The 22,091-nt window shown below is 41.8% G+C and overlaps 1 protein-coding gene across 3 annotated transcripts in view; it reads right to left on the bottom strand.

Moving 5' to 3' along the window:
- Positions 1 to 11,461, bottom strand: part of NEDD4 (NEDD4 E3 ubiquitin protein ligase) — a 133,588-nt gene extending 122,127 nt beyond the window's left edge. The window contains exon 1 of one of the 3 annotated variants that reach the window (XM_060618453.3): positions 11,176 to 11,461. In XM_060618453.3, the coding sequence (XP_060474436.2) occupies positions 11,176 to 11,220 (45 nt within the window). In that variant the 5' untranslated portion in view covers positions 11,221 to 11,461. The remainder of the gene's footprint in view (positions 1 to 11,175) is intronic. The other 2 variants (XM_060618454.3, XM_060618455.3) reach the window with 2 other exon arrangements.
- Between the last annotated feature and the right edge of the window lie 10,630 nt (positions 11,462 to 22,091).

Here is a 22,091-nt window from a genome sequence, read left to right as displayed (position 1 = left end):
CTCAGTAGAATACTTGGCACAGAGCAGAGGGTAACAAATTCTTGATTAACCACAAAGCTTTCTGAAGTAGCTGAAAGAAGGATTAAGGCATTTTATCAAGAAAGGAAAAGTTTGTACAGTGAGCCCAGAACACTGGCTGCCAGATCTATACCCACAAAACAGATGACTGGAAGACTTCTCTTTGAGGAAACTGAATGATGCCAGGGAGGGGAGGAACCAAATGTTGTAAGTACTTATATGTGAGAACCCCACAGTGAAATGACAAGTTCAGATAACCCTATCATGCTATACTCCAGTCAAAAGTAACTGCCTACTGTACAGAGGATGTATATTAGCAAATGATGGAATAAATTAGGGAGGAGGAAGACAAGAGATTACAGAAACAGGAGCTCCAACACAGAAAAAAAGATAAAGGGGATTCTCACAATAAGGGCAAATGGAAGCCTGCAGGTGATGGCTACACATCAGGTGTAGAGTGCAAGCAGTTCAGATAGAATGCGATGTGGCAAGAGGCTGTCTCTGACAAGAATGAAGAAAAAGGAATGGATAGCTCTATATACACATACATACACACTCAATGTCGTATATATATGACATTTACATTGAGTAGTTTCAAAACTCTGTCAGACAGTTTGCAAATTTGTGACAAGTATACAGAAAACTAAAGCAAGGGGCACCTGGGTGGTTCAGTGGGTTCACCCTCTGACCCTTGATCTCGGCTCAGGTTGTGATCTCACAGTTCGTGAGTTCAAGCCTTACATTGGGCTCTGCTCTGATGGCAAGGAGCCTGCTTGGGATTCTGTCTCTCTTTCTCTCTGCCCCTCCCCCACTTGTGCTCACTTGTTCTCTCTCTCTCTCAAAATAAATAAATGAACTTAAAAAAAAAACTAAAGCAAACAAAAAATGTGCCATAATTATAAACATGGCACAATGGTTCCAACATGAATAATACTATATTCACATAATGTAATAATATTGCATATTTATTTAACAAAAAATGACTAGAGTTGGAAGGAGGGATGTACTTTCTTTTCTTTTCTTTTTTCTTTTCTTTTTTTTTTTTTTTTGGCAACATGTAATATAATTTATGGTGACCATATTTTCAAAACTAAAAATCTGAACCTATGACTGCCAGAAGTTTTCTTCCTCTGGTGTGTAAATTTACTTGAAACCTGTTACAAAATTGTAAATGCTAGATCACTCTTACTGGAAAATACATAAAGTGAGGATTATCCCAGTAAGGGTGGAGTACATGACTCCTATATATTTGCTATGCATGGTCAAAGATCCTAAGAAGCGTCTGGCATTAATAACCATAATAAACTAGAATACTCAAAATCCTTAGATTTAAGAGAGAGCTGTGGTTCTCAAAGTGTATTCCCTGCACCAGTAATATGAGCACCACATGGCAATTTATTAGAAACACAAAAGTTCAGGCCCCATACCTACTCAATCAGGCAGTGGTGGAGCCAGTAGCCTGTGTTTTAACAAAAGTTGATATGCACAGGTAAAGAGCAAGAAGGTAAGAAAGGGAAGTGCTGTAGTTAATGCAGTTGTGGGACTATTTCCCTTCTCAAAAACTACCACTTTACTTATTCAATCAGTACTGTATAATTTCCAAAAAAAAAAAACAGCTCATCATCACTTCACATTTTAACACTACTCTTATATGTGATGGCACCATATACGTTTATACACAAAATGCCTCTGGAAAGATACACATCAAGCTAATAACCTATACTTGTGGAAAAGATACTTTCATAAGATGTGTAGATGAATGTTCACAGTAGGTTTATTCATAAGAGCCAAAAGCTGGAAACAATGGAAGTATCTGTCAGAGGGAAAATGGATAAACATCTGGTTTATTCATACAATGGAATACTACTCAGCAATAAAAAGAATGAGTTGCTTATACAAACAACCACATGGGCAACTGAAAAGCATTACATTAGACAAAAGGAGCCACATACAAAAGTGTACACACTGTATGATTTCATTTATATGAAATTCCAGGACAGGCAAAACTAATCCATGGTGATAAAAGGTTGTCTCTGGAGAGTGAAGTGGGGAGTTGACTGGAAGAGAGCCCAAAGGGACATTCTGGAGTAATAGAAATATTCTAGATCTTTTTTTTTTTTTTTTTTTTTTTTAATTTTTTTTTTCAACGTTTTTTTTTTTTAATTTATTTTTGGGACAGAGAGAGACAGAGCATGAACGGGGGAGGGGCAGAGAGAGAGGGAGACACAGAATCGGAAACAGGCTCCAGGCTCCGAGCCATCAGCCCAGAGCCTGACGCAGGGCTCGAACTCACGGACCGCGAGATCGTGACCTGGCTGAAGTCGGACGCTTAACCGACTGCGCCACCAAGGCGCCCCAGAAATATTCTAGATCTTAACTGAGTTGTGGGTTAGACATGTTGAAAAGCACTGTACTTTGGGGCATCTGGGTGGCTCAGTTGGCTAAGCGTCTGACTCTTGATCTTGGCTCAAGTCATGATCTCACAGTTCATGGGATTGAGCCCCACGTCGGGTTCCGTGCTGACAGTGTGGAGCCTTCACAGGATTCTCTCTCTCCTTCTCTCTGTCCCTCCCCTGCTCGTGCTTTCTCTCTCTTAAAATAAATAAACTTAAAAAAAAAAAGCACTGTACATCTAAGTGTACTTTAAAATCATGCATTTCACTATTTGTAAATTTTACTCCTCTCCCCGCTCCCCCCCAAAAAGAAAAAAAATCAAAATAAAGATGTTTTCAGACAAAAACAAAACCAAGGAAATTTATTACCAGCAAACACTCACTAAAAAAACTTCTACAGGATACACCTCAGGCAGAAAAAAGTGATCCTACATGGAAAGCCAGGAGATGTGACAAGAAATGAAGAAATAATAAGTAGGGAAAAAGTTAAGTATGTGAGGAACAAATATTAACATTGAAATGTCAATGATGATGATGGTGTGTGTGTGTGTGTGTGTGTGCGCGCGCGTGTGTGCATGTACACACACATGTTTAGTGAGTTTCCATTCCACTGGGGATCCAATTCAAAATCCTTAATGTGACTTTCAGGCACTGCCTGCCTGGGCTCTGCTCTTCTCTCCTCTCCAGATTTATGTCCTGGCCCTGTCCTTTCTCCTCCACCATTCTAGTCTTCTTTATGTTCCTCTCCATCTCATCTTCTCCACATGTGGTTCTGTTTACCTGCAAGGCTTTTTGCCTCACTCTTCACCTGGCTAACTCCTATTCATCCTTAGGTTCAGTTTAAAGATGACTTCCTCAGGAGTGCCTGGGTGGCTCAGTCGGTTAAGCGGCCGTCTTCGGCTCAGGTCGTGATCTCACGGTCCGTGAGTTCGAGCCCCGCGTAGGGCTCCGTGCTAACAGCTCAGAGCCTGGAGCCTGTTTCAGATTCTGTGTCTCCCTCTCTCTGACCCTCCCCCGTTCATGCTCTGTCTCTCTCTGTCTCAAAAAATGAATAAAAGTTAAAAAAAATTTTTTTTAAATAAATAAATAAAGATGACTTCCTCAGTCTTTCCTTAGACTTTCTCCCCTCCTTCATACCATGAAAGATTAATTCATCTTTCCTATTATATGTTTTTATCTCACATTCTTTCTCCTTCATAACATTTATAAAATGTTTGTGTGATTACATAATTACTGTCCTTCTCTTCCTGTAGGCTATAAATTCAGTGAAGTCTGCCTTTCATCATTATCACCTCATGGCCTGATCCAAATGCCTTACACATAGTCACTGCTGGACAAATATTTTTTAAGCAAACACAGAATTCAAGGTCTACCTAAAACCTATTAACAACAACAACAAAAAGACAGAAGATATGGAAGAACATAAAAACAGTTACAAGTTAATTTTGCATGTTATATTTATAACCTTCCTATGAAAGAGACTCTTTCTGTTAAATTCTTTTATTTAGGCAATTATTTGCAGCAGGACACTGGAAAGACCAAGTCTTTAGTATTAACAAAATCTGAGATTCAAGTCCAGATCTGCTACCTAATAGGACTGAGTCCTTGAGCAAATCACAATCTCAGACTCCTCATCTGTAAAATGGGGATAACACTATCTACATTTGCAAAACTGATTCAATGGTTATAACTGAAGTGTGAGGGGTGTCTGGGTGGCTCAGTTAGTTAAGCGTCCGACTCTTGGTTTCAGCTCAGGTCATGATCTCACAATTTGTGAGTTCAAGACACTCATCAGGCTCCATGCTGACAGTGCAGAGCCTGCTTGGGATTCTCTCTCCCTCTCTCTGCCCCTCCCCTACTCACTTTCTCTGTCTCTATCTCAAAGTAAATATACTTAAAAAATTTTTTTAAATAACTGATGTATAAGAACATGTGGCCTGGTACTTGAAATACAGCAGACACTCGATTAAAGGCAGCTCTGATTATATTTAGGCTGACTCTTTTACTTTGAGGGAGGATATTTTCATTAAAACATCTTTATGCACTGGCATGATTGTTTGCATTCGTTGCCACAGCATATCTCAGATGGGGGAAGCCAAACATTTGGGTCAGGTCATGCAGTTATGATGCTGCACCACAGACATATTTATTCCTCAAGACTTCAGGAAAGTCTTATCAAAACCTTTTTTCATTTTGCTGTGTCTTTCTCCCTGCATTTATCTACAGACTTCTCCTACCTTCTGCATTTGTTTATCCTCTTAAAACTTTGATAGGATTAGCAAGGGAGCCACACAGAGAAGGGAGAGGCCAGTAACACTGATGGCCACAGAATTCAGTAGAACAGTGGGTTTAGCAACTCAAATCAGCAATCTCACATTCTCTAGGTACTGTAAAATATGAATACCAGACACAGCTAGGGGATGGTCACCCTATCAGTTGATGTAAATATCCCGCTCTGACAGATGTCAAATACCTATGCCAGATCACAGAGAATGACAGAGCCAGAATTCCATCCTAGTCAAATTCAATTTTCTATACCCCTATGCACCATAAATGACTTATTTACAGGTGCCTTCCAGCTCCAAGATTCTATTCCTATATGATATATGAATTGCTAATAGTTACCTGTAAAATATATATATATATACACATTTAATCCCTTCTAACCTTCTCTTCTTGGTGCAGAGGAGTCACCGTCAGGCCCACCTTAGGCAGGGGTCAGGGGAGGAGGGAGTTTCATGGAAGTGCATGGTCAACATGCTCAGCAGCATGGGGGACTAGAGGAAAAGGGAGGTGCCATACAGAGATGCATCAGTGGGTACCCAATGGCTTGGGACACAGAGGAGGTTGCACAAAGTTGCAACAGCAGTACTATGAAAGCTGAAAGTGGGGGTGCACAAGTGGCAGACAGAGAAGATGCTTGCATGATTAGGAAATTAGGTACACAAAAAACATAAGTAAATGAATTGGGAAAATACGTAAATATAGTGAGACTAAGAAAAGTAAGAATTTTCATTGGTAGAGAAGGTACTGATGACTGGAAAGAACCCTGAGGCATGATATTTTAAATTGAGAAAGTGCTATGAATTAATGCTTTTTATTTATTTACTTTTTAATGTTTATTTATTTTGAGAAAGAGAAAGCATGTGCGTGAGCAGGGAGGGGCAGAGAGCATGAGAGAGAGAAAGAATTCCAAGCAGGCACCACACTGTCAGCACAGAGCCTGATGTGGGGCTTGATCTCAGGAATGGTGAGGTCATGACCTGAGCCAAAATCAAGACTCTGGCGCTTCACCTACTGAGCCACCCAGGTGCCCCTGAATTAATAATTTTTAAATACAGATTGATATAGAAATAGGTATACATTTATGTATGTACATAAATAAACACACAGTACACACACACACACACACACACACACACACACGCACACTTAAGTGTTTGCTGAGATTGCTGAAAAGCAATGACATCCAGCAGGTGTGAGCACACTGAGCACCCAGATCTTAGTGCCTGGCTTCTAAAAAGCATTTTCTACGAGGGCACCTGAGTGGCTCAGTGGGTTAAGCGTCCAACTCTTGATTTCGGCTCATGTCGTGATCTCACGGTTTGTGAGTTTGAACCCCGCATTAGGCTCTGCACTGACAGTGTGGAGCCTGCTTGGAATCCTCTCTCTCCCCTTCTCTCTGCCCCTCCCCTGCTCGCTTGCTCTCCCTCTCTCTTGCTCTCTCTCAAAAAATAAATAAAATAAACATTAAAAAAAATAAAAAATGAAAACCATTTTCTACTAAATGAAACCAATGTTCCTAGAAGAAATGGCTGGTTCTAGACAATGGTGGGCTAGGCAAAATACAAGAGGAGTCTGGAACATCTTCAGCCAGAATGTAATGAAGTGTTCAAAGAATGATGGAGACTTGTCACAATGACCTAGGAACCCCCTTAAAAAGTCTTCCTATGACCAAACTCTGACAATTTGAGTAACAAAATATTTAATGATAGTAATTAATTACAACCCATTGAATAAGGTGGAATTCTACACATCCATGCTGATGAAAATAAATGAATAAATAAATGGAGGAGAAAGGGAAAGCTCTTCTTACATAGAATGCCTATTAATAAAGATAGAAGTAAAAAAAAATAGTGGTGTTTGATTCAGGTGGAAGTCATCAATGAATGGTGAAAGTGGTGGATGGAGATCTGATGAGGAAGGACAGGCTACTGGCATAATCTCTGAAGACATCCCCACAAAAAATACAAATCATTAGGAAGGGGAAAATGGTGACATGACAAAACAGAAACCTGACAGACACCAAAATGATCAAGTGAGCAAGGTTACCATTGACAGTGATGGGACAAGTCAATATCATGTACCCCATGTACCCCCTGATGTGATGCACTGATAAGAACACAGCATCATCTCTGTGATTCCTACCCAAAAAAGCATGACTTCGACATGGTCCTGAAGAACCAGCAACCAAACCCCAGCTAAGGAACATCCTACAGGTTGTACAGCTTGTAATCTGTCAAAAAAAGACCAAGGAACTGATAGAGATTAGAATAGACTGCAAAGACAAGTACATGCAGCATATGCTCCTACATGGGCTCCTGGACCAGAAAGGAAAAAGGGAAATATTAAAACACCTGTCAAGGATTGACGGGATCTGAAGATTGGATGGTAGTGTCATATCCATGCTTATTTTCTGGCTTAGAGGTTGGATGGCTGTTATGTAGAAGTGTTCTTGTTTTAGGAAAATACACACTAGCGCATTTAGAGGTGAGAGGGCATTGTTTCTGCAGCTTGGCCTCCAATGGTTTAGAAAAAGACTAATAAAAAGGGCAAAAAAGGATGATGGGGCAATGGTAGTGACTTGTCAATAGCAGGAGAACCATGTGAGGAGGATCTGGAGTTATTTGCACTGTGCTTCCAACTTTTCTCTTGGTTTAGAATAACTCAAAAGCAAATTGCTAGAAAATGAATTGTATGCATCCACTTCTCCGGTACCATGAAAAATAGAATGAGGATAGAATTAAGGAGCTGCCAAAAAGGAGCAATGGCAAAAACAACACATGAAAGTTTGTGGCCCAACTGACACAGGTGCAGCTTCAAATGTGCTTCTCCTTTTTTGTGCGGTGAATAAAAGCTTGGGCACTGTGCTCCCCGGTTCAGTATGATGCCAGGGCAGATGGGGTCTGGTTCCGCTTGGCATCGGTGGTTGTCGAAGTGTCAGTAATATGCACTTCTTAACTACCCTGCTGCTGATGTGCTGTCGGAGCTGTCACCCACCCAGGGCACCCATTCCTCTACAGGTGCATCCTGTACTTCCAAACTGGCCCTGGACACTCTCAACTCTTTCCCTTTCCTTCCTTCTTCACCTTGCTTCAGTCAGCTTTCAGTTGCAGGAAACAGAAATCACTCCAGGTGTTTTGAAAAGAAAGAAGTTAATACAGGGAATTAGGCGCCTACAAAATCGTTGAAGAGCTGGAGGGGCAGGCTGTAGGCGAGGCCCCCGCAGGATCCTGAAACATCTGAGAACTGGCCCACCCAAGAAACTGCCAACTTCTGCCCCAGTCAGGAAGGTAGGTAATCAGGAGCCACCACCAGATCTGCTGGCTTTACAAACATACTGTATCTAGTCATCAGGAAGTTGCCACGACCACTGGTTCTGCAACTTCCTACCAAAGCCCCAAGATACCAGATACTGAAAATGCTTTGGCAGAAAAAGTCAATGTCTACATGACTATGCTTGGCAGCAGAAAGAGCCAAAGAAACACGAACTTATACTCCACTTCATTTCTACTTTCCACATCTCAAGTAAGTACACCAAACTGGGAAACCTATTTCAAAACCCATTTCTAGAAATGCTAAGTGCAAGAGAGTATGGGAAACATAGAGTCCAGCTTTCTAATCTCTGCATAACAGGGAAGTCCATGAAAAGAGAGTGGAAGGGTTGTTGAATTCCAGTGTCCATAGCTACCACACTCCTCCTCACCAAAGTGGGAATTGGCCTCTACTGTTAATCCCAAGAGACTGTCAGAGCAAATCTGGTATAACTTATATTACACTACTTCCTTAGTTTGTCATGCTTTATGACAAAATCTGCACGCAAAGCCAGGGCCACCTCTCACTAAAAGACATTAACATGTGGAATAATAGCTAAAATTCACTGAAAAGTGATAGAGAGGAATTATGATCTAAACTTTGGCCTACTTCAACATTAATATGCTCTTATGGTGTGACTCAGCATTTAAAAATATCAGTTAAATTCTAATTCTCCAAGCATCTTGTATCCCACGCCTGTTCGTTTTTCTTCTTGTTTCAGTTTCAAATTTAAAATAATCATCACTTTTTGCGGTAACAGAAAAGCTACCTTACTTTTAATCAACAGTAGAGGGCTGCCTATTACCAGGCTGTCTGTGAGTTCTAGAAAATAACACATCTGCAAAGTTTTTCTTCTAAAAAACAAAAACAAAACAAAACAAAACAAAACAAAACAACCAAACAGTGAGGGGAAGCTCTTCTAAGCCCTCTTTTACTTCGTGATGAACCAGAAAATAAATGACAAATAATAGTGATGAGATGTCAACCTCTACCAGAAAACAGAAAACAAGTGATTTTTATCTTTCCCACTAGACTGTGAGCTCCTCACAAACAGGCAGGGGCCGTTTTTTTTTCTCTCTGTGTCCCTGGTGGCCAGCATACTGCGTTGATACAGAACAGACAGTTAATAAATGTCTGTTGGATGAATAATCTAAATTACAGTGGAGAAGCAGAAGACAGCACTCCATCATGTCTCTTATTTGCCCATCTCACTCTCTTCCTCAATGTGGACAAAGTGGACAGAGGGAGCTGCAAGGAACTTTGAGTCCTGGGACTCACAAATGGACTCCCATCAGGCAAACAGAGTGGGCCTCAGGCCATGAAACTTCCCAGAAGTACAAATCCTTCAGGAAGCAAGTTCAGGAAAACCTCATTTCAATGGGTGGAGTTTCTGGCCTTCAGTCCCAATTGCTTACTGACCACCCACTAACAGCCATAATTCATCTTATTTCAGCTGGGTGGGAGGGTGATGTGAAAAGCAGGTAACTGAAAACACAGAATCTGCACCAAAGAGAAAACAGTGCACAATACCTTTGGCAATATTCCCTGGAAGGGAAAGAGATGAGAAATCTGGAATCAGGACCTACCTCTGAATATTAACAAGGAAAGAAAGTCCAAGGTCAGCCTGAATGGGTTGGATATCAGCTTGACGTTATCTGCATTAAACAGCTTATTGTAGCAAAGCAGGAAGACCTGACTGATAAGAAGAAAGCTATCACAGGTTCAACACTCCATTATTTTCCTCTGATCTCTTCTGCAGAACGGTAAAGGACCTCACCCGGAATATCATCTTTAGCCATAACATATTGTCTACTGTTTCTGAGGGTCTACCAAGCTGCCACCATTTTTCCACCACTGCTTTGATTCTCTTCTGGTGGCAATAACTGAGAAATTAAATTCTAATCTATCACATGATCATTCTCAAAACACTCTGAGATAACCTGCCAGCATAAACAAGTTGCCCACTGTTCATGTACAAAGAGCTGTCAAGATAAATGTAAAAGACATTTTGTAAAAGACGTTTGAAGATACCAAGTGACTAAGAGAAGGCACTATGCCAACACTCTCAAAAGATAAAATTAAGGTGATGTACTTAGATAATTGGGTCCAATCTTGATAACAGGTACTTGTGACAGCTTAGCCAGTCAACAAAAATGCTTAAATCTGATTTCCCCCCCAAACTGAACTAGTCGCTGTTAGACTATATAGCCTTTCATTTCCCACCCATTCCCATTTTGAATCAAGAATTCAGGGAAGCCACATCTCATTTAAAACGGAACAAGTCTTTCCAAATGCCCTTATTTTTAGTAAGTGTTAAGGTATAACCAGCATTAAGTTATTTCGCAAGGGACAGCTTTACCTTCTCAAATCATGGAACTTAATTTTCAAACTGGATAGCTGTGGGAAGTTCTTTAAAGTATACATTACAGCTTTATTTTTTATATATTACTGAAGACTGGTGAAATATAGCATGAACTTTCCACACTTGGCACTTGTTGCTAAACATGAAGAGAACAATCTATCTGCCTGCTTTCCCACTGCCGTCTCCAGTTAGAAGGTTAAGAACGATTTCAGATTAAAATAATAATAATAATAAATAATAATAAAATAAAAGCCAAAATAGCTAATGACAATTCCCTTGGAAGTCTTCATGTCAAAGTCCATGAAGTTAAGTCCAGCGGGCCTCTGCGAGCGGAGGCTAAACAACAGCCGGGATGCTGAACTCCAGGGAAATCCGCCCCACCCCACCCCACCCCACCCCCGCCCCCCGGAGCTCACACACCCTCGGCTGGGGGTGGCAGGAAGGGGCCGGCGGGGCGATGCGCGTCCCCCGCGCACTCATGCGGCTCGCTGCCTAGCACCCCTCCTCTACACTTCCTGAAGGAAACTGACAAGGAAGGCGGCGGCTCCGGGCGGAGAGGGGTGTGGAGTCTCCAGGCTGGCGAAGAAAACGCTGCTAGCTAGAGGAAGCACTCCCCACCGCCCCCGTGCGCGCGCCGGGCCGCCCCAGGTCCCCACGGCGCCCAGCGCGCTCCCGGGGCTCGCGCATGGGGAGGCGGGGGCTGACAGACGACCCTCCGGCCGCCGCCGCCGCCGCCGCCGCCGCCTCCGGTCCGGCTGGTGAGCAGCGCGAAGGGAAGCCCGCCCCGCAGCCCCTCGGCCTCCGCACCTCATCCTCCGGGAGCCCGAACACCTCCACCGCGCAAGTTGCCATTTCCGAACAGCTCCAGCAAACTGGACGCGCTTGCCCCCGCCCTGGAGTGGGAACTGTAGTGAGAAGGAGGTGGAGGAGGAGAACTGGGAGGAGGCGGGAGGAGGTGGAGGAAGAGGAGGCGGTGCTCCCCCGGCGGCGGCAGCGCCTCCCCCGGCCAGTGGGCGCTAGTGGCACTAGGAAGCGCGGCGGGAAAGAGCCCGCAACGCCTCGGCGGCGGCGCGCCTGCTGGGGCGTGGGGGTGGGGGCGCGCGCCGTGAGGACAGCGTGCGTCAGGGGCTCGGGTAGGAGGCACGCGCGTGGCGGGGCTCAGGGCGTGGAGAGTGCGCGTGGCGGGGGCACGCGTGGCGGGGGCGCGCCGGCCGCTCCCGTCCCGGGAGGTTGGCCAACGCGCCCGCCTGTGAGAGCGGTGCAGCGCCAGGCGTCGCGTGGAGCAAGCCGTGGAGGCCGGGGGACGTCAGCCCTTCCCCTGGGAAACAAAGCTGCGGTTTTCCCCAACAACAAGTCTCACTCAGATCCGCTCCACAGCTCTGCCTCTTTCTAGACGCCTGGGATCAGGAGCGCTTAATCCTAGCTTCACCACAAGCCAAAAATCAGAGCGCGTTCTTAGTAAAGGCTGCCAATTCCAATAGAAGCTGGACCTTGGGACCTCGTGGGGGAAAGCCCAGCGTGAGCGTGGCAGCATATGGGGAGGCCTGAAGGGATCTCATCATTCCTGGACTCAGGATCTGAAATTCTCTCCTTGTGATTTTTAAACACTGTGCCAATTCATAAGCGATTTCCTGTCGTATGGTCTGTCTTTTAAGCCTACCAATGACGTCCAGCCTCCAGGCTTAACCCTCTAGACCTGCTTAACTAAGCCTTGACCTGTAGCAGCAATGGAAGGTAGCGAAAAAAGGGAGAAAAATACAATGAACTAGGACCTCCTGTGCTATGGAATAATCATGCTTATTATAGTCATGTCTGACGGATTTTATAGTTCCCTAATCACAGGAAGACTGGTGTTGAATAACAGATCTAACAAGGGAAACCTTATGAAAGATACTTTAATGTTGGTTATTCTCTAAAGCATCCAAAAGCCTTGCTTGAAAGTTCTTTAATTCTTTCTTACTCTTAATATCTGCTGGCTGCCACTCCTCTCTCTAACGCTGGATTTTTGAGATCTTTAAGGTTCACTGTTTTTCTCCTTCCATTCTAAACTCCCTCCCTGAACCTCATACATTGCCATCGGCATGGTGAGGTACAATCCTTGTAGAGATCTCAGACTCAGAGCTCAATAGTGCAAGAAATGGTGCTATATAATTTTCTGTAACCGAACTTAGTTCCTATAGTTAAGCTTCCTGTCTGCCCAGTGGTAGAAAACTTAGTCCTGATTAGTTCACTGGTCTTCCTCAACCCTCTTTTTGTTAAGATTAATTCTACATTCTAGCCGGCAGCTGTGGTGCTACATCATCTCAGGGATGGAGGGCATAGCAGAGCCCTCATCACTCCCCGCTGGCATTAATGGAAACATTTTTCTTCCCACTGGTCTCTAATCATAGACCTCTGTATCCATTAGAGTGAAACTTGGCTGTTAGTAATCCTAACCCAAAGTAACAGAATTTAAGGGTAGATGTTACATTGTTCTCCCATTTAAGTCCAGAGGTAGGTAGGCCAGGGTAAATAAGGCTACATTGCTCCACAAAGGCATCAGAAATTCAGGCACTGTAAAGCTGGCTGCTTCGCCATTTATAGGTGTGGCCCTTATGCTCTAGTCCAGAGAGTGCCTCAGGCTCCAACCCTTACATCCTGTTCCAGGCAACAAGACAGATGAGGGGATAAAGATGGGAGTTCAGGTCTCATGCTTGTCTTTTTAAGAAAGGCTTATGGAGTCTTTTACTTAAACTCATAGAACAGAACTGAGTCACATAGCTGTATCTAAATACAGGGTAGGCTGGCAAATATAGACTGTTCTGGGGAACCTTGGGTTCTATCACTAGGGAGGAAAGGGAGACCAGTGATGGGGGGGTGGGGGGGCAGGGAACCTAGCAGTCTCTGCTACCATTTTTGCCCTCTGGCATTCACGGAGAAGTCAGCACTCCCAATCCATTTCTGGTCTTCAGGCCAGGGAATTTTAGGCTCAAAGAAGAAAACCCCTTCAGGGCATCTGACCTCTCTCATTTGCTGCTGGCCCTCTGCATCATTTTTGTGGCTTCTGAGACTTGGTACCTGTCTCCAGCCTGCTTTGGGTATTCAAGCTTTGGATCACTTCTGTAGTATTGCTGACATTACACTCTGGCATGCGGTGGGGATGAGGGACACTTCTTTAAAGCTTTTGATGTAAGACTATACTTAGGATATAGGTCATCTCTGCTCTTGGATTCTCCAAGTCTGGGGATTTGTCATTCTCCAATCCTGAGAGAAAAACCCATGTGCTAGAAGGGTGTTCTTCTTGGAGATAGGCACTATGTCCAATATTGTCTAATAAAACTTTGTGTTATGAAGGAAATCTATATCTACACTACCAACATGGTAGCCACTAGTTCACTTGGTTGTCGAGCACTTAAAATGTGGCTAAGACAAATAAGGAATAATTTTACAATTAAATTTAAAATGTTTACTTGTGGTTGGTGACTGCCATATTAGACAACATAGGAAACGTGTTCAATGTGTCTCAAATTGTAGAAAAATTTCTAAATTACATTTTGAGTACATACAAAAAGTTATAAAAATGTATAAGGTACGAAGAATAAAAATGAACACTAATGCACTCATCACCCACTGTAAGTAAAAGAATATTACCAACAATTTTTTTGCATTATCTGTGCCTTCCTATTCCATCCCCTTTCCTCCCCCTACCAAGAGATAACTACTATTCTGAATTCTGTTTACTGTTTTCTTGTTTTTTTTTAATTTTCTTATTTTTTTCCTAAAGTTTTTTAAAATTTTTTTATTTTATTTTATAAAGTGTATTTATTTATTTTGAGAAAGAGAGAGAGAGAGAGCCTGTGAACAGGGGAGATACAGGGGGTGGGTGTGGGGGAGAAAATTCCAAGCAGGTTCCACACTGTTAGCACAGAGCCCAATACAGGGCTCGAACCCACAAATGGTGAGATCATGACCGGAGCAGAAATCAAGAGTTGGAAGCTTAGCCAACTGAGCCACCCAGATGCCCCTGTTTTCTTGTGTTTTTTAAATTGTTTTACCAGATGGGTATGTATTCCTAAGTAACATATTGTTCATTTTCATCTCTTTGATCTTTATATAAATGGAATCATAAGAGGACTTCCATTTTTCTTGCCATTCTATTTGTGAGATAAATTCATGCCAAATGGTTGTAGTATTTAACTTGTTTTCACTGCTGTATGATATGCCATTGAATGAGTCTACCACAATTAATCAATCATTCTTCTGTTGTTCGACATTGGGGTAACATGTTTTTTTGTGTTTTGTTTTTAATTTGTAAACGCCTCTTATTACATGATTTAGCTGTTTCAAATGTTTGCAGCACATTGTTTATTTTTTATAATTTAAAAATTTTTAAGTGTATTTATTTATTTTTTTTGAGAGAGAGAAAATGAGCAGCGAAGGGCAAAGAGAGGGGGAAGAGAGGATCCGAAGCAGGCTCTGTGCTGACAGCAGACTGCCTGATGCGCGGTTAGAACTCACAAACCATAGTATCATGACCTGAGCTGAAGTCGGATGCTCAACTGACTGAGCCACCCAGGCACCCCTGCAGTACTTTGATTAGATAAATGACAATGGTGTCTCTGAAACTTAATGATAGTTCAAAATTTGTATCAGTTGAGGAGCACCTGGCTGTCTCAGGTGGTACAGCTTGCGATTCTTGATCTTGGGGCCATGAGTTCAAGGCCCCCATTGGCCTAGAGATTACTTAAAAATTTTTGCGTCAGTTGAGATAAATGAAACATCAGATTACTAAGCTTTTCCCAATGGTTTATTATATTCAAGGACAGAATTATCTTTTATGTTTATACTTTTTTTTTTTAATGAAGTAAATTCTAAAAGTTTTCTCTTATTGAAACCCAGAAAGTTTTAATTTTCTCTTTCATGCCATTTTAAGAAGTTTCAACTTTAGGGGTGCCTGGGGGCTCAGTTGGTTAAGCATCCTACGCTTCATTTCAGCTCAGGTCATGATCTCACGGTTCATGAGTTCAAGCCCCACCTGGGGCATGGGGCTCCATGCTGACAATGCAGAGTCTGCTTGGAATTCTCTCTCCCCTCTTGTCCCTCCCCCAACTCTCTCTCTCTCTCTCTCTCTCTCTTTCTCTTTTTTAAACTTAAAAAAAAAAGGGGAGTTTGAACTTTCCACTTCAGCAATTAAAGGCAATGCTTCCTTTTTTTTGACATTTGTTTGCTGTTGTTTCATTTTGTTTTGCTATTACACATGATGCTGCTATAGAGTCTTGTTTATGAAACATCTTATTATGCCAGAAAATAATGAAGTAATGATGGAGACATGTCAAAAGGACACAGAAGCCAGCAAAAAGAGGCTCCCACTGCCAAAAAACAGACTAATTTGAGCACCAAAATAAATTATGATAGCACCAGATTATAATCCAATAATAAATCTGATACCGTAAATCCATACTGATGTAAATTATACTAAATGAGTAAATTCAGAATTTGACAAGTGGGATTTTTACAGAGTTTGATTTATCTTTTCACAAAATACTTATTAATTACATAGGGAGAAGGGATGAACAACAGCACCACAATAAGTATTCAAACTGAAGATCAGTAATGGGGCAGAACAAAATCTTGAATCTGCTAAAATGCATTGCAGAGAACAGAGCATACCTCAGTGCTATTCCTGCCTAACTAGAATCTAATCATGATAAAGGCATCAGACATACCCAAATTAAGGGACATTTACTATAAAACAACCAGTCTGTAATTTTCAAAAGTGCAAGGACATAGAAGTCAAAGAAATCTGAGGAACTATTGCAGACAGAGATTAAAGAGACTGTGTTAGGGTTCTCCAGAGAAAGAACCAATGGGTGTATGTGTGTGTATATTGATGGGATATACATATATGAAAGAAATTTACCAGAGGGAATTGCTCACGCAGTTATGGAGGTTGGCAAGTCCAAAATGTGCAGTGTGGCCCAGCAGCAGGAGAGCTGATAATGCAGATATAGTTCAAAGGTTGTCTTCTGGAGAATCCCTGCTTGCTTAGGGGAGAACAGTCTTTTATTCTATTCAGGCCTTTAATTGACTGAATGAGGCCCACCCCACTATTAAGGGCAATCTGCTTTACCCAAAGTTCACCAATTTAAAAGTAAATCTCTTCCAAAAACACCCTCCAAGTTGATACATAAAAGCAGCCATCACAGAGACATGGCACCCCACAATACCAAACCCTATTGCTATAAAAGACATTATTGAAGCATTTGCTGAAACATGAATGTTTCTGAGGATGAGGTGATTGTAACGCATGTTAACTGCCGGATTCTGATGACTGTATTGTGTTTATGTAGATGAAAACGACCTTGTTTATAAGATGTACGAGGTACGAATGTATTAGAAAGTTCATGGGCAGCAAGTCAATAAAATCTTCTTCAAAGGATCAAGAAAAAATTTTCTTTATACTTTCAACTTTTCTGTAAGTTTGAGATTGTTTCAGATTTTAAAAAATGAAATTATGCTGGTTAAAAATAAAGAAAGGTCTTTAATAAAAGGAACTAGCTAGCGCCCTTGGAGAAATAGCTGATTCTAGTACTGGGGCAAGAAAGGTACAAGATGAGCCTGAAGCATATTTTAGTGCTAGAAAGTAAAGAAATGCTGGAAAAAAAAAAAATCAAGCCCACAATGATGGGGGTATATCAAAGATCTCCCAATGGCCAAAGCTGGAACAATTTGAGCAACAAAATAAAGTAGTATTGAATTATACCCAAAACAAAATAAATATACACAAGTCTATACTAATATAAGTAAATGATCAAATAAGTAGGGGAGAAGACACAAGTTTTATGTAGAATTCCAAATAATTTATGTAGATACTCAAGGAGAGGGAACATAACTCCCTACTGCTACATTGTGGGCTATGCTTAAACTTAGCGACTTTCTCCCAAATAGGACAATAGGGAAAATGGGGTGGGGGTGGGGTGGAGAAACCTGACAAACACAGCCTCAGTCAGGCGATCAAGGTCAACATCAATAGTGATAAGTCATGTTGATACTATGTACCCTTGATATGATGTGATGAACATGGCACTTTTCCTCTGTGAGACCAAAGATCTGTAACCCCAGTCTAATCAGGAGAAAAACATAAGATAGTCTGACTATAGAGACGGTCTGCAAACACCTGATCAGTATTCCTCAAAATTGTCAAGGTCCATCGAAAACAACGAAAGTCACAGCCACAAGGAGTCTCAAGAGACAGGATAACAAAATGTAGTAATATAATGTGATATCCTGAGTGAGATCCTGGAACAGAAAAAAAAAAGGGGGGGGGCACTAGTAAGAACTATGAAAATCTGAACAAAGTACAAAGTTTAGTTAATAACAATGGATTAATATTTATTAATTGTAACAAATGTACCATACTCACATAAGATGTTGATAACAGGTGGAAGTAAATGTAGGGTATATAGGCACTCTCTATACTGTCTTCACAAATTTTGTTATAAACCTAAACTGTTCTAAAAAATGAAGTTTATTTAAAAATAAACAAATGAATAAATAAATAAGTAGATCTTAAAGTCTCAAAAAGTTTTACAATTTTCACCACTATGGTCTTGCACATATTTTACTATATTTATTCCAACATAGTTTATATTTTGTCTTTTTATTGTACAGATGGTATCTTTTAAAAATACTACATATCCTAACAGTTTATTGCTGATGTACAGAAATCCAACTGAATTTTCTATACTTATTTTAGGATTCAACAAACTTCCTGAAGTTCATTTCATCTAAAATACTTCTTCTCTTTTTTGTAGACATTCATTAACATCTTTGAATTGTTTCTTCCGTTCTAATCCTCCTGTATTTCTTTTTCTTAGTGTCCTGTCTAATACTTGGATAGACATGGTGATAACATGGGTATAATTGACATATTTCTGGTTTTAAAGGGAATGCTACTTGCTGTAAGGTTTTGGGTTTTTTTGTTTTCTTTTTTTGTTTTGTTTTGTTTGCTCTCCTTTCTTTGGTGAAGAAGTTCACTTCTATTTCTAGTTCAATAGTAAGATTATTGGTCATAAATGGACATTGGATTTTATTTAACAATGTCTTCTGTACCTCTTGAGATGGTTTTTTTTTCTTTAAATTTTTTAGAGTGGTAGATTTTGGTAAGTTATGGTAATGAGTTATGGTAAATTTGAGGTATGATAATGTAGTCTTTTCAGATTTCTACTTAATCAAATGATGATATTTCTTTTCTCCCCGTTGTCTTATGAGTAGAGTCTGAGTACCAGGAGCTTCTGTATGGTCATGGCATTGGAGGAGGGGGTCTGGTTTTCTCCTGTTCTCCTTCTGTATTGGAAATACATAGCAGTTGTCAGTTTACCTGCCATTCTCTGATTGTTGTCCCATCTCTAAGGGCTCTTCTTGTTCAGTGGCCCTCTGTTTTCCACCTTTTAGCATTGTGGAAACTTCCACATGCTGCACCCCTACTGCTGTGGAGACAGAAATCTTGGCATCTGGACTCCACTCCACTGTCAAATCACACTATACTGTCATTTCTACTGCAGCTACTGCCTCTAGGCTATGTCTGCAGGAGACCTATCTGGAGTTTCCCAACTCACAGGCCTCCTGACAGTAGTGAGGCACACCACGTTTTCTGTTAGAGCTCCTCCATTGTTAGGTATTCTACAATTGCCTTCTCCTGATAGCTCAGCAGCAAGGATGTAGGCAGGGAGTTCTTTCTCAGAGACACACATCTATACATTCTTGTCACCTCTAACTCTCTCTTCAGGGTAGGAAAACTGGCTGCTTCACATCATCTTTCCTTCTACCTAAATCAGTCCTAATGACATCAACTTTAGCTCTTGGCAGTCAAAATGTAGGCTTTTGAGGCTCAAAAAACTTTTTCTCAACTTGCTTTTCTCTACTGCGAGATTCACAGCTCTATTTTGAAACTTAGAAACTGAGCATTGACTCATCTCTCTTTTCATTTCTCTAGTAACAGCCCTCCCTGAGGGTAATAAATACAGAAGGCACTCACTGCTGCCTGGGTGTGGGGAGAGGAAGGGAGCCAGGATATTCCAGGGATAATACGTAGTTATCAACAATAGAATTTCACAATAATACTGTGCCTGTGGCACACCCTTAGCTCTTTTGTAAGTTTCACACATGTATTTCTCACTAGCTAAGTCTGCCTGAATGTCATGAAGAAACCTCAAACTTAATAGATCCCAAACTGAACTCATCATTGTCCTATATTCTGTGTCTCTGGAAATGGCATTACTATCTATCCAGGCCAAAGGCTAGAAATTTCTGAGTATCCCCAAATTCTTATCCCTCACAGCTCCCCACCCCATACCCCATCAATGTGTTAAACAGTAGAAATTCTCCCCCCAACCTCAGAGGGCTTTCTTTTGTTTTTGTTTTTGTTTTTCCATCTTATTTGTATCTATGTCTAATGTCAGCACAGTGTACCCACCATTCTGATTCTTGGCCCAGACAAGTAGGTAACTCTTTGTCTTTCTTGAGCCGCCCTCTGTCTTCTAAGGCAAAGGTTTGCGTGCAGGTCATTTATTTTTGAACATGCTGTCAAGCGGTGGTGTCCTGGACTCAGCCTCTGCTAGCTCCCCAGAACCAATTGTGCACATGTCTATACCGCTGTAGATTCATGATATCATATTGGTGGCTTAAAATTAACCACAGGATGAGTACTTACACCCCAGAAACTAGCAAACACTACACACGAGGGTAATTATTTTCTCCTGGAGAGCCAATTATTAAACATTACCAACATACTACTGATCATAGGAAACATGAATGAGGGCCTGAGAAGATAAAACAAGGAAAAGGGTAAAACCAATGCGATGGCTTTGAGTTTCTGAGTTGGATCAATACTGCTGAGTTGATTTGGGGCTCTCTGTCACTAAGGACCCCAGAAGAGCCATGGAGAATGCACCCCAGAATTATCCTCCCAGCAAAGGAGTATGTTGCACTAGTTGCCATCCCCTAGCAGGCAGGGGTTGCCTCATGGACCGTTAAGCCTCTTATTTCCAGATTTGCTTGTATGCAGAATGGGTGAGTACTTTCAGACATCTCAAGCGATGCCAGTGGCAGTGAAACCCAGGTGCAGAAAGTATGTGATACGCTAAACAATGGAAGTGGATTGCTGTCTGATTACATCTCTACACAGCTGGTTGCTGCAGCAAGGACTGAAATGAAAGTTAGGCAAGAGGATATGAGGCAGAGTGCAACAGGAATCTGACACAAGGGTTAGTGGGATAAGCTGCTTCTCCCACTGTAGGAACTGGTCGCAGGGCATTAATTAATATTTATCATCTCTCTCCTAAACCACCTAGTCTGGATTTCCCCCACCCTTGACCAGCACTTCAATAAGTCTGGGTTGTTGCCTAGTGGTGACTCAGATTTTTATCCCCAAGGGATATGAACCGTCACTTGTATTAACCTCATTGGGATGTGGTTGCTATAATAGCCCATTTACAGCTATCATCGGACATGCAAGTATACCAAGACATGCCCAAGTGAACCCCCTGAGTCCCACACATACTTTTTCTCGTCTTTCTTTATAGTCCAAAACTAGTTCCTCACAATAATCAGAGTTAATCCCTCTGCCTCCTATCAATATAGTAACTCTTTTATTTGATTATGGGTCCACTAGCATGAGAAGCTCAAAATGACTAAGTAATAATCATAATTTCAGTTATAGTGGAACCCTTACTGTGTCTCCTGGGAGAAGCATTCCCCTACCCCACCTCAGGAACTAGGACTTCTGATCTTGTAAGAAGAGTCTAGCCTACTTCCATTCTGGGTTACAGATCTTGATAGCTAGCTATTAGAAACATAACGCCATAGGTCAGCCATCTTACCGCCCATTGTAATAATGTCCACATCCCTCTGCTTTTCCAGAACTCTAACATTCTTATAAATGTAGTTTCATGGGGTTTCTGGGTGGCTCAGTCAGTTAAGCGTCTGACTTTGGCTCAGGTCATGATCTCATGGTTTGTGAGTTGGAGCCCTGTGTCAGATCCTGATTGCGCAGACCTGCTTCAGACCCTCTGTCTCCCTCTCTGCCCCCTGCCCCTGCTCACATGCTCTCTCTCTCAAAAGTAAATAAACATTAAAACAAATCTATTAAAAAAAAAAAAAGACTGGGTCCAAGTATCCTTGTCAGGACTTTAAACCCTGAGTCAGGGGAGAATGCCCCCATGTTAATCAATTCTTCTTATCCAGGCTTTGTGGTCTGCCCTTTGCAGTTAACTCTTCAAGCTCTACTCTTGCTTATGCTCTCTTGGTTTCTGTTGGGCATGCCAATTCTTAGGTGTGTATCTTATTTCCTCCCAGAATAGGGACTATATTTCATTGTTTACACTGTGCTGCTACCTGACCCCAAAATGCATCCATTATTTATGTGGAGGAATTGATGGGACAGGATCTTGAAGAAGACAAGCTTCATCTTGAGAGACGCTGCCTCATGTAACATTTTGCAGGGTTTCTAGGTAAGGGACACTGCTCAACGCCAGCAAGGATGAAAGAACTGCTTCTGCCAGTCCAGAGAGTGCTGGGGATCTGGGTGGACTCATGTCTTGGGGCTGCCACAACAAACAGGGTGGCTTAACTGACATGGACTTATTTTCTTACAAATCTGGAGGCCAGAGGCCAAAATCCAGGTGTTGGCTGGGCTGAACTTCCTCTGGAGGCTCCAGAGAATCTATTCCTTATCTCTTCCAGCT

This window comes from Panthera onca, chromosome B3 (assembly GCF_046562875.1).
Source record: "Panthera onca isolate mPanOnc1 chromosome B3, mPanOnc1 haplotype 2, whole genome shotgun sequence".
Taxonomy (NCBI): Eukaryota; Metazoa; Chordata; class Mammalia; order Carnivora; family Felidae; genus Panthera; species Panthera onca.
Note: the sequence above shows the minus strand (reverse complement) of the source record. Positions and strands in the feature narration are given on the sequence as shown.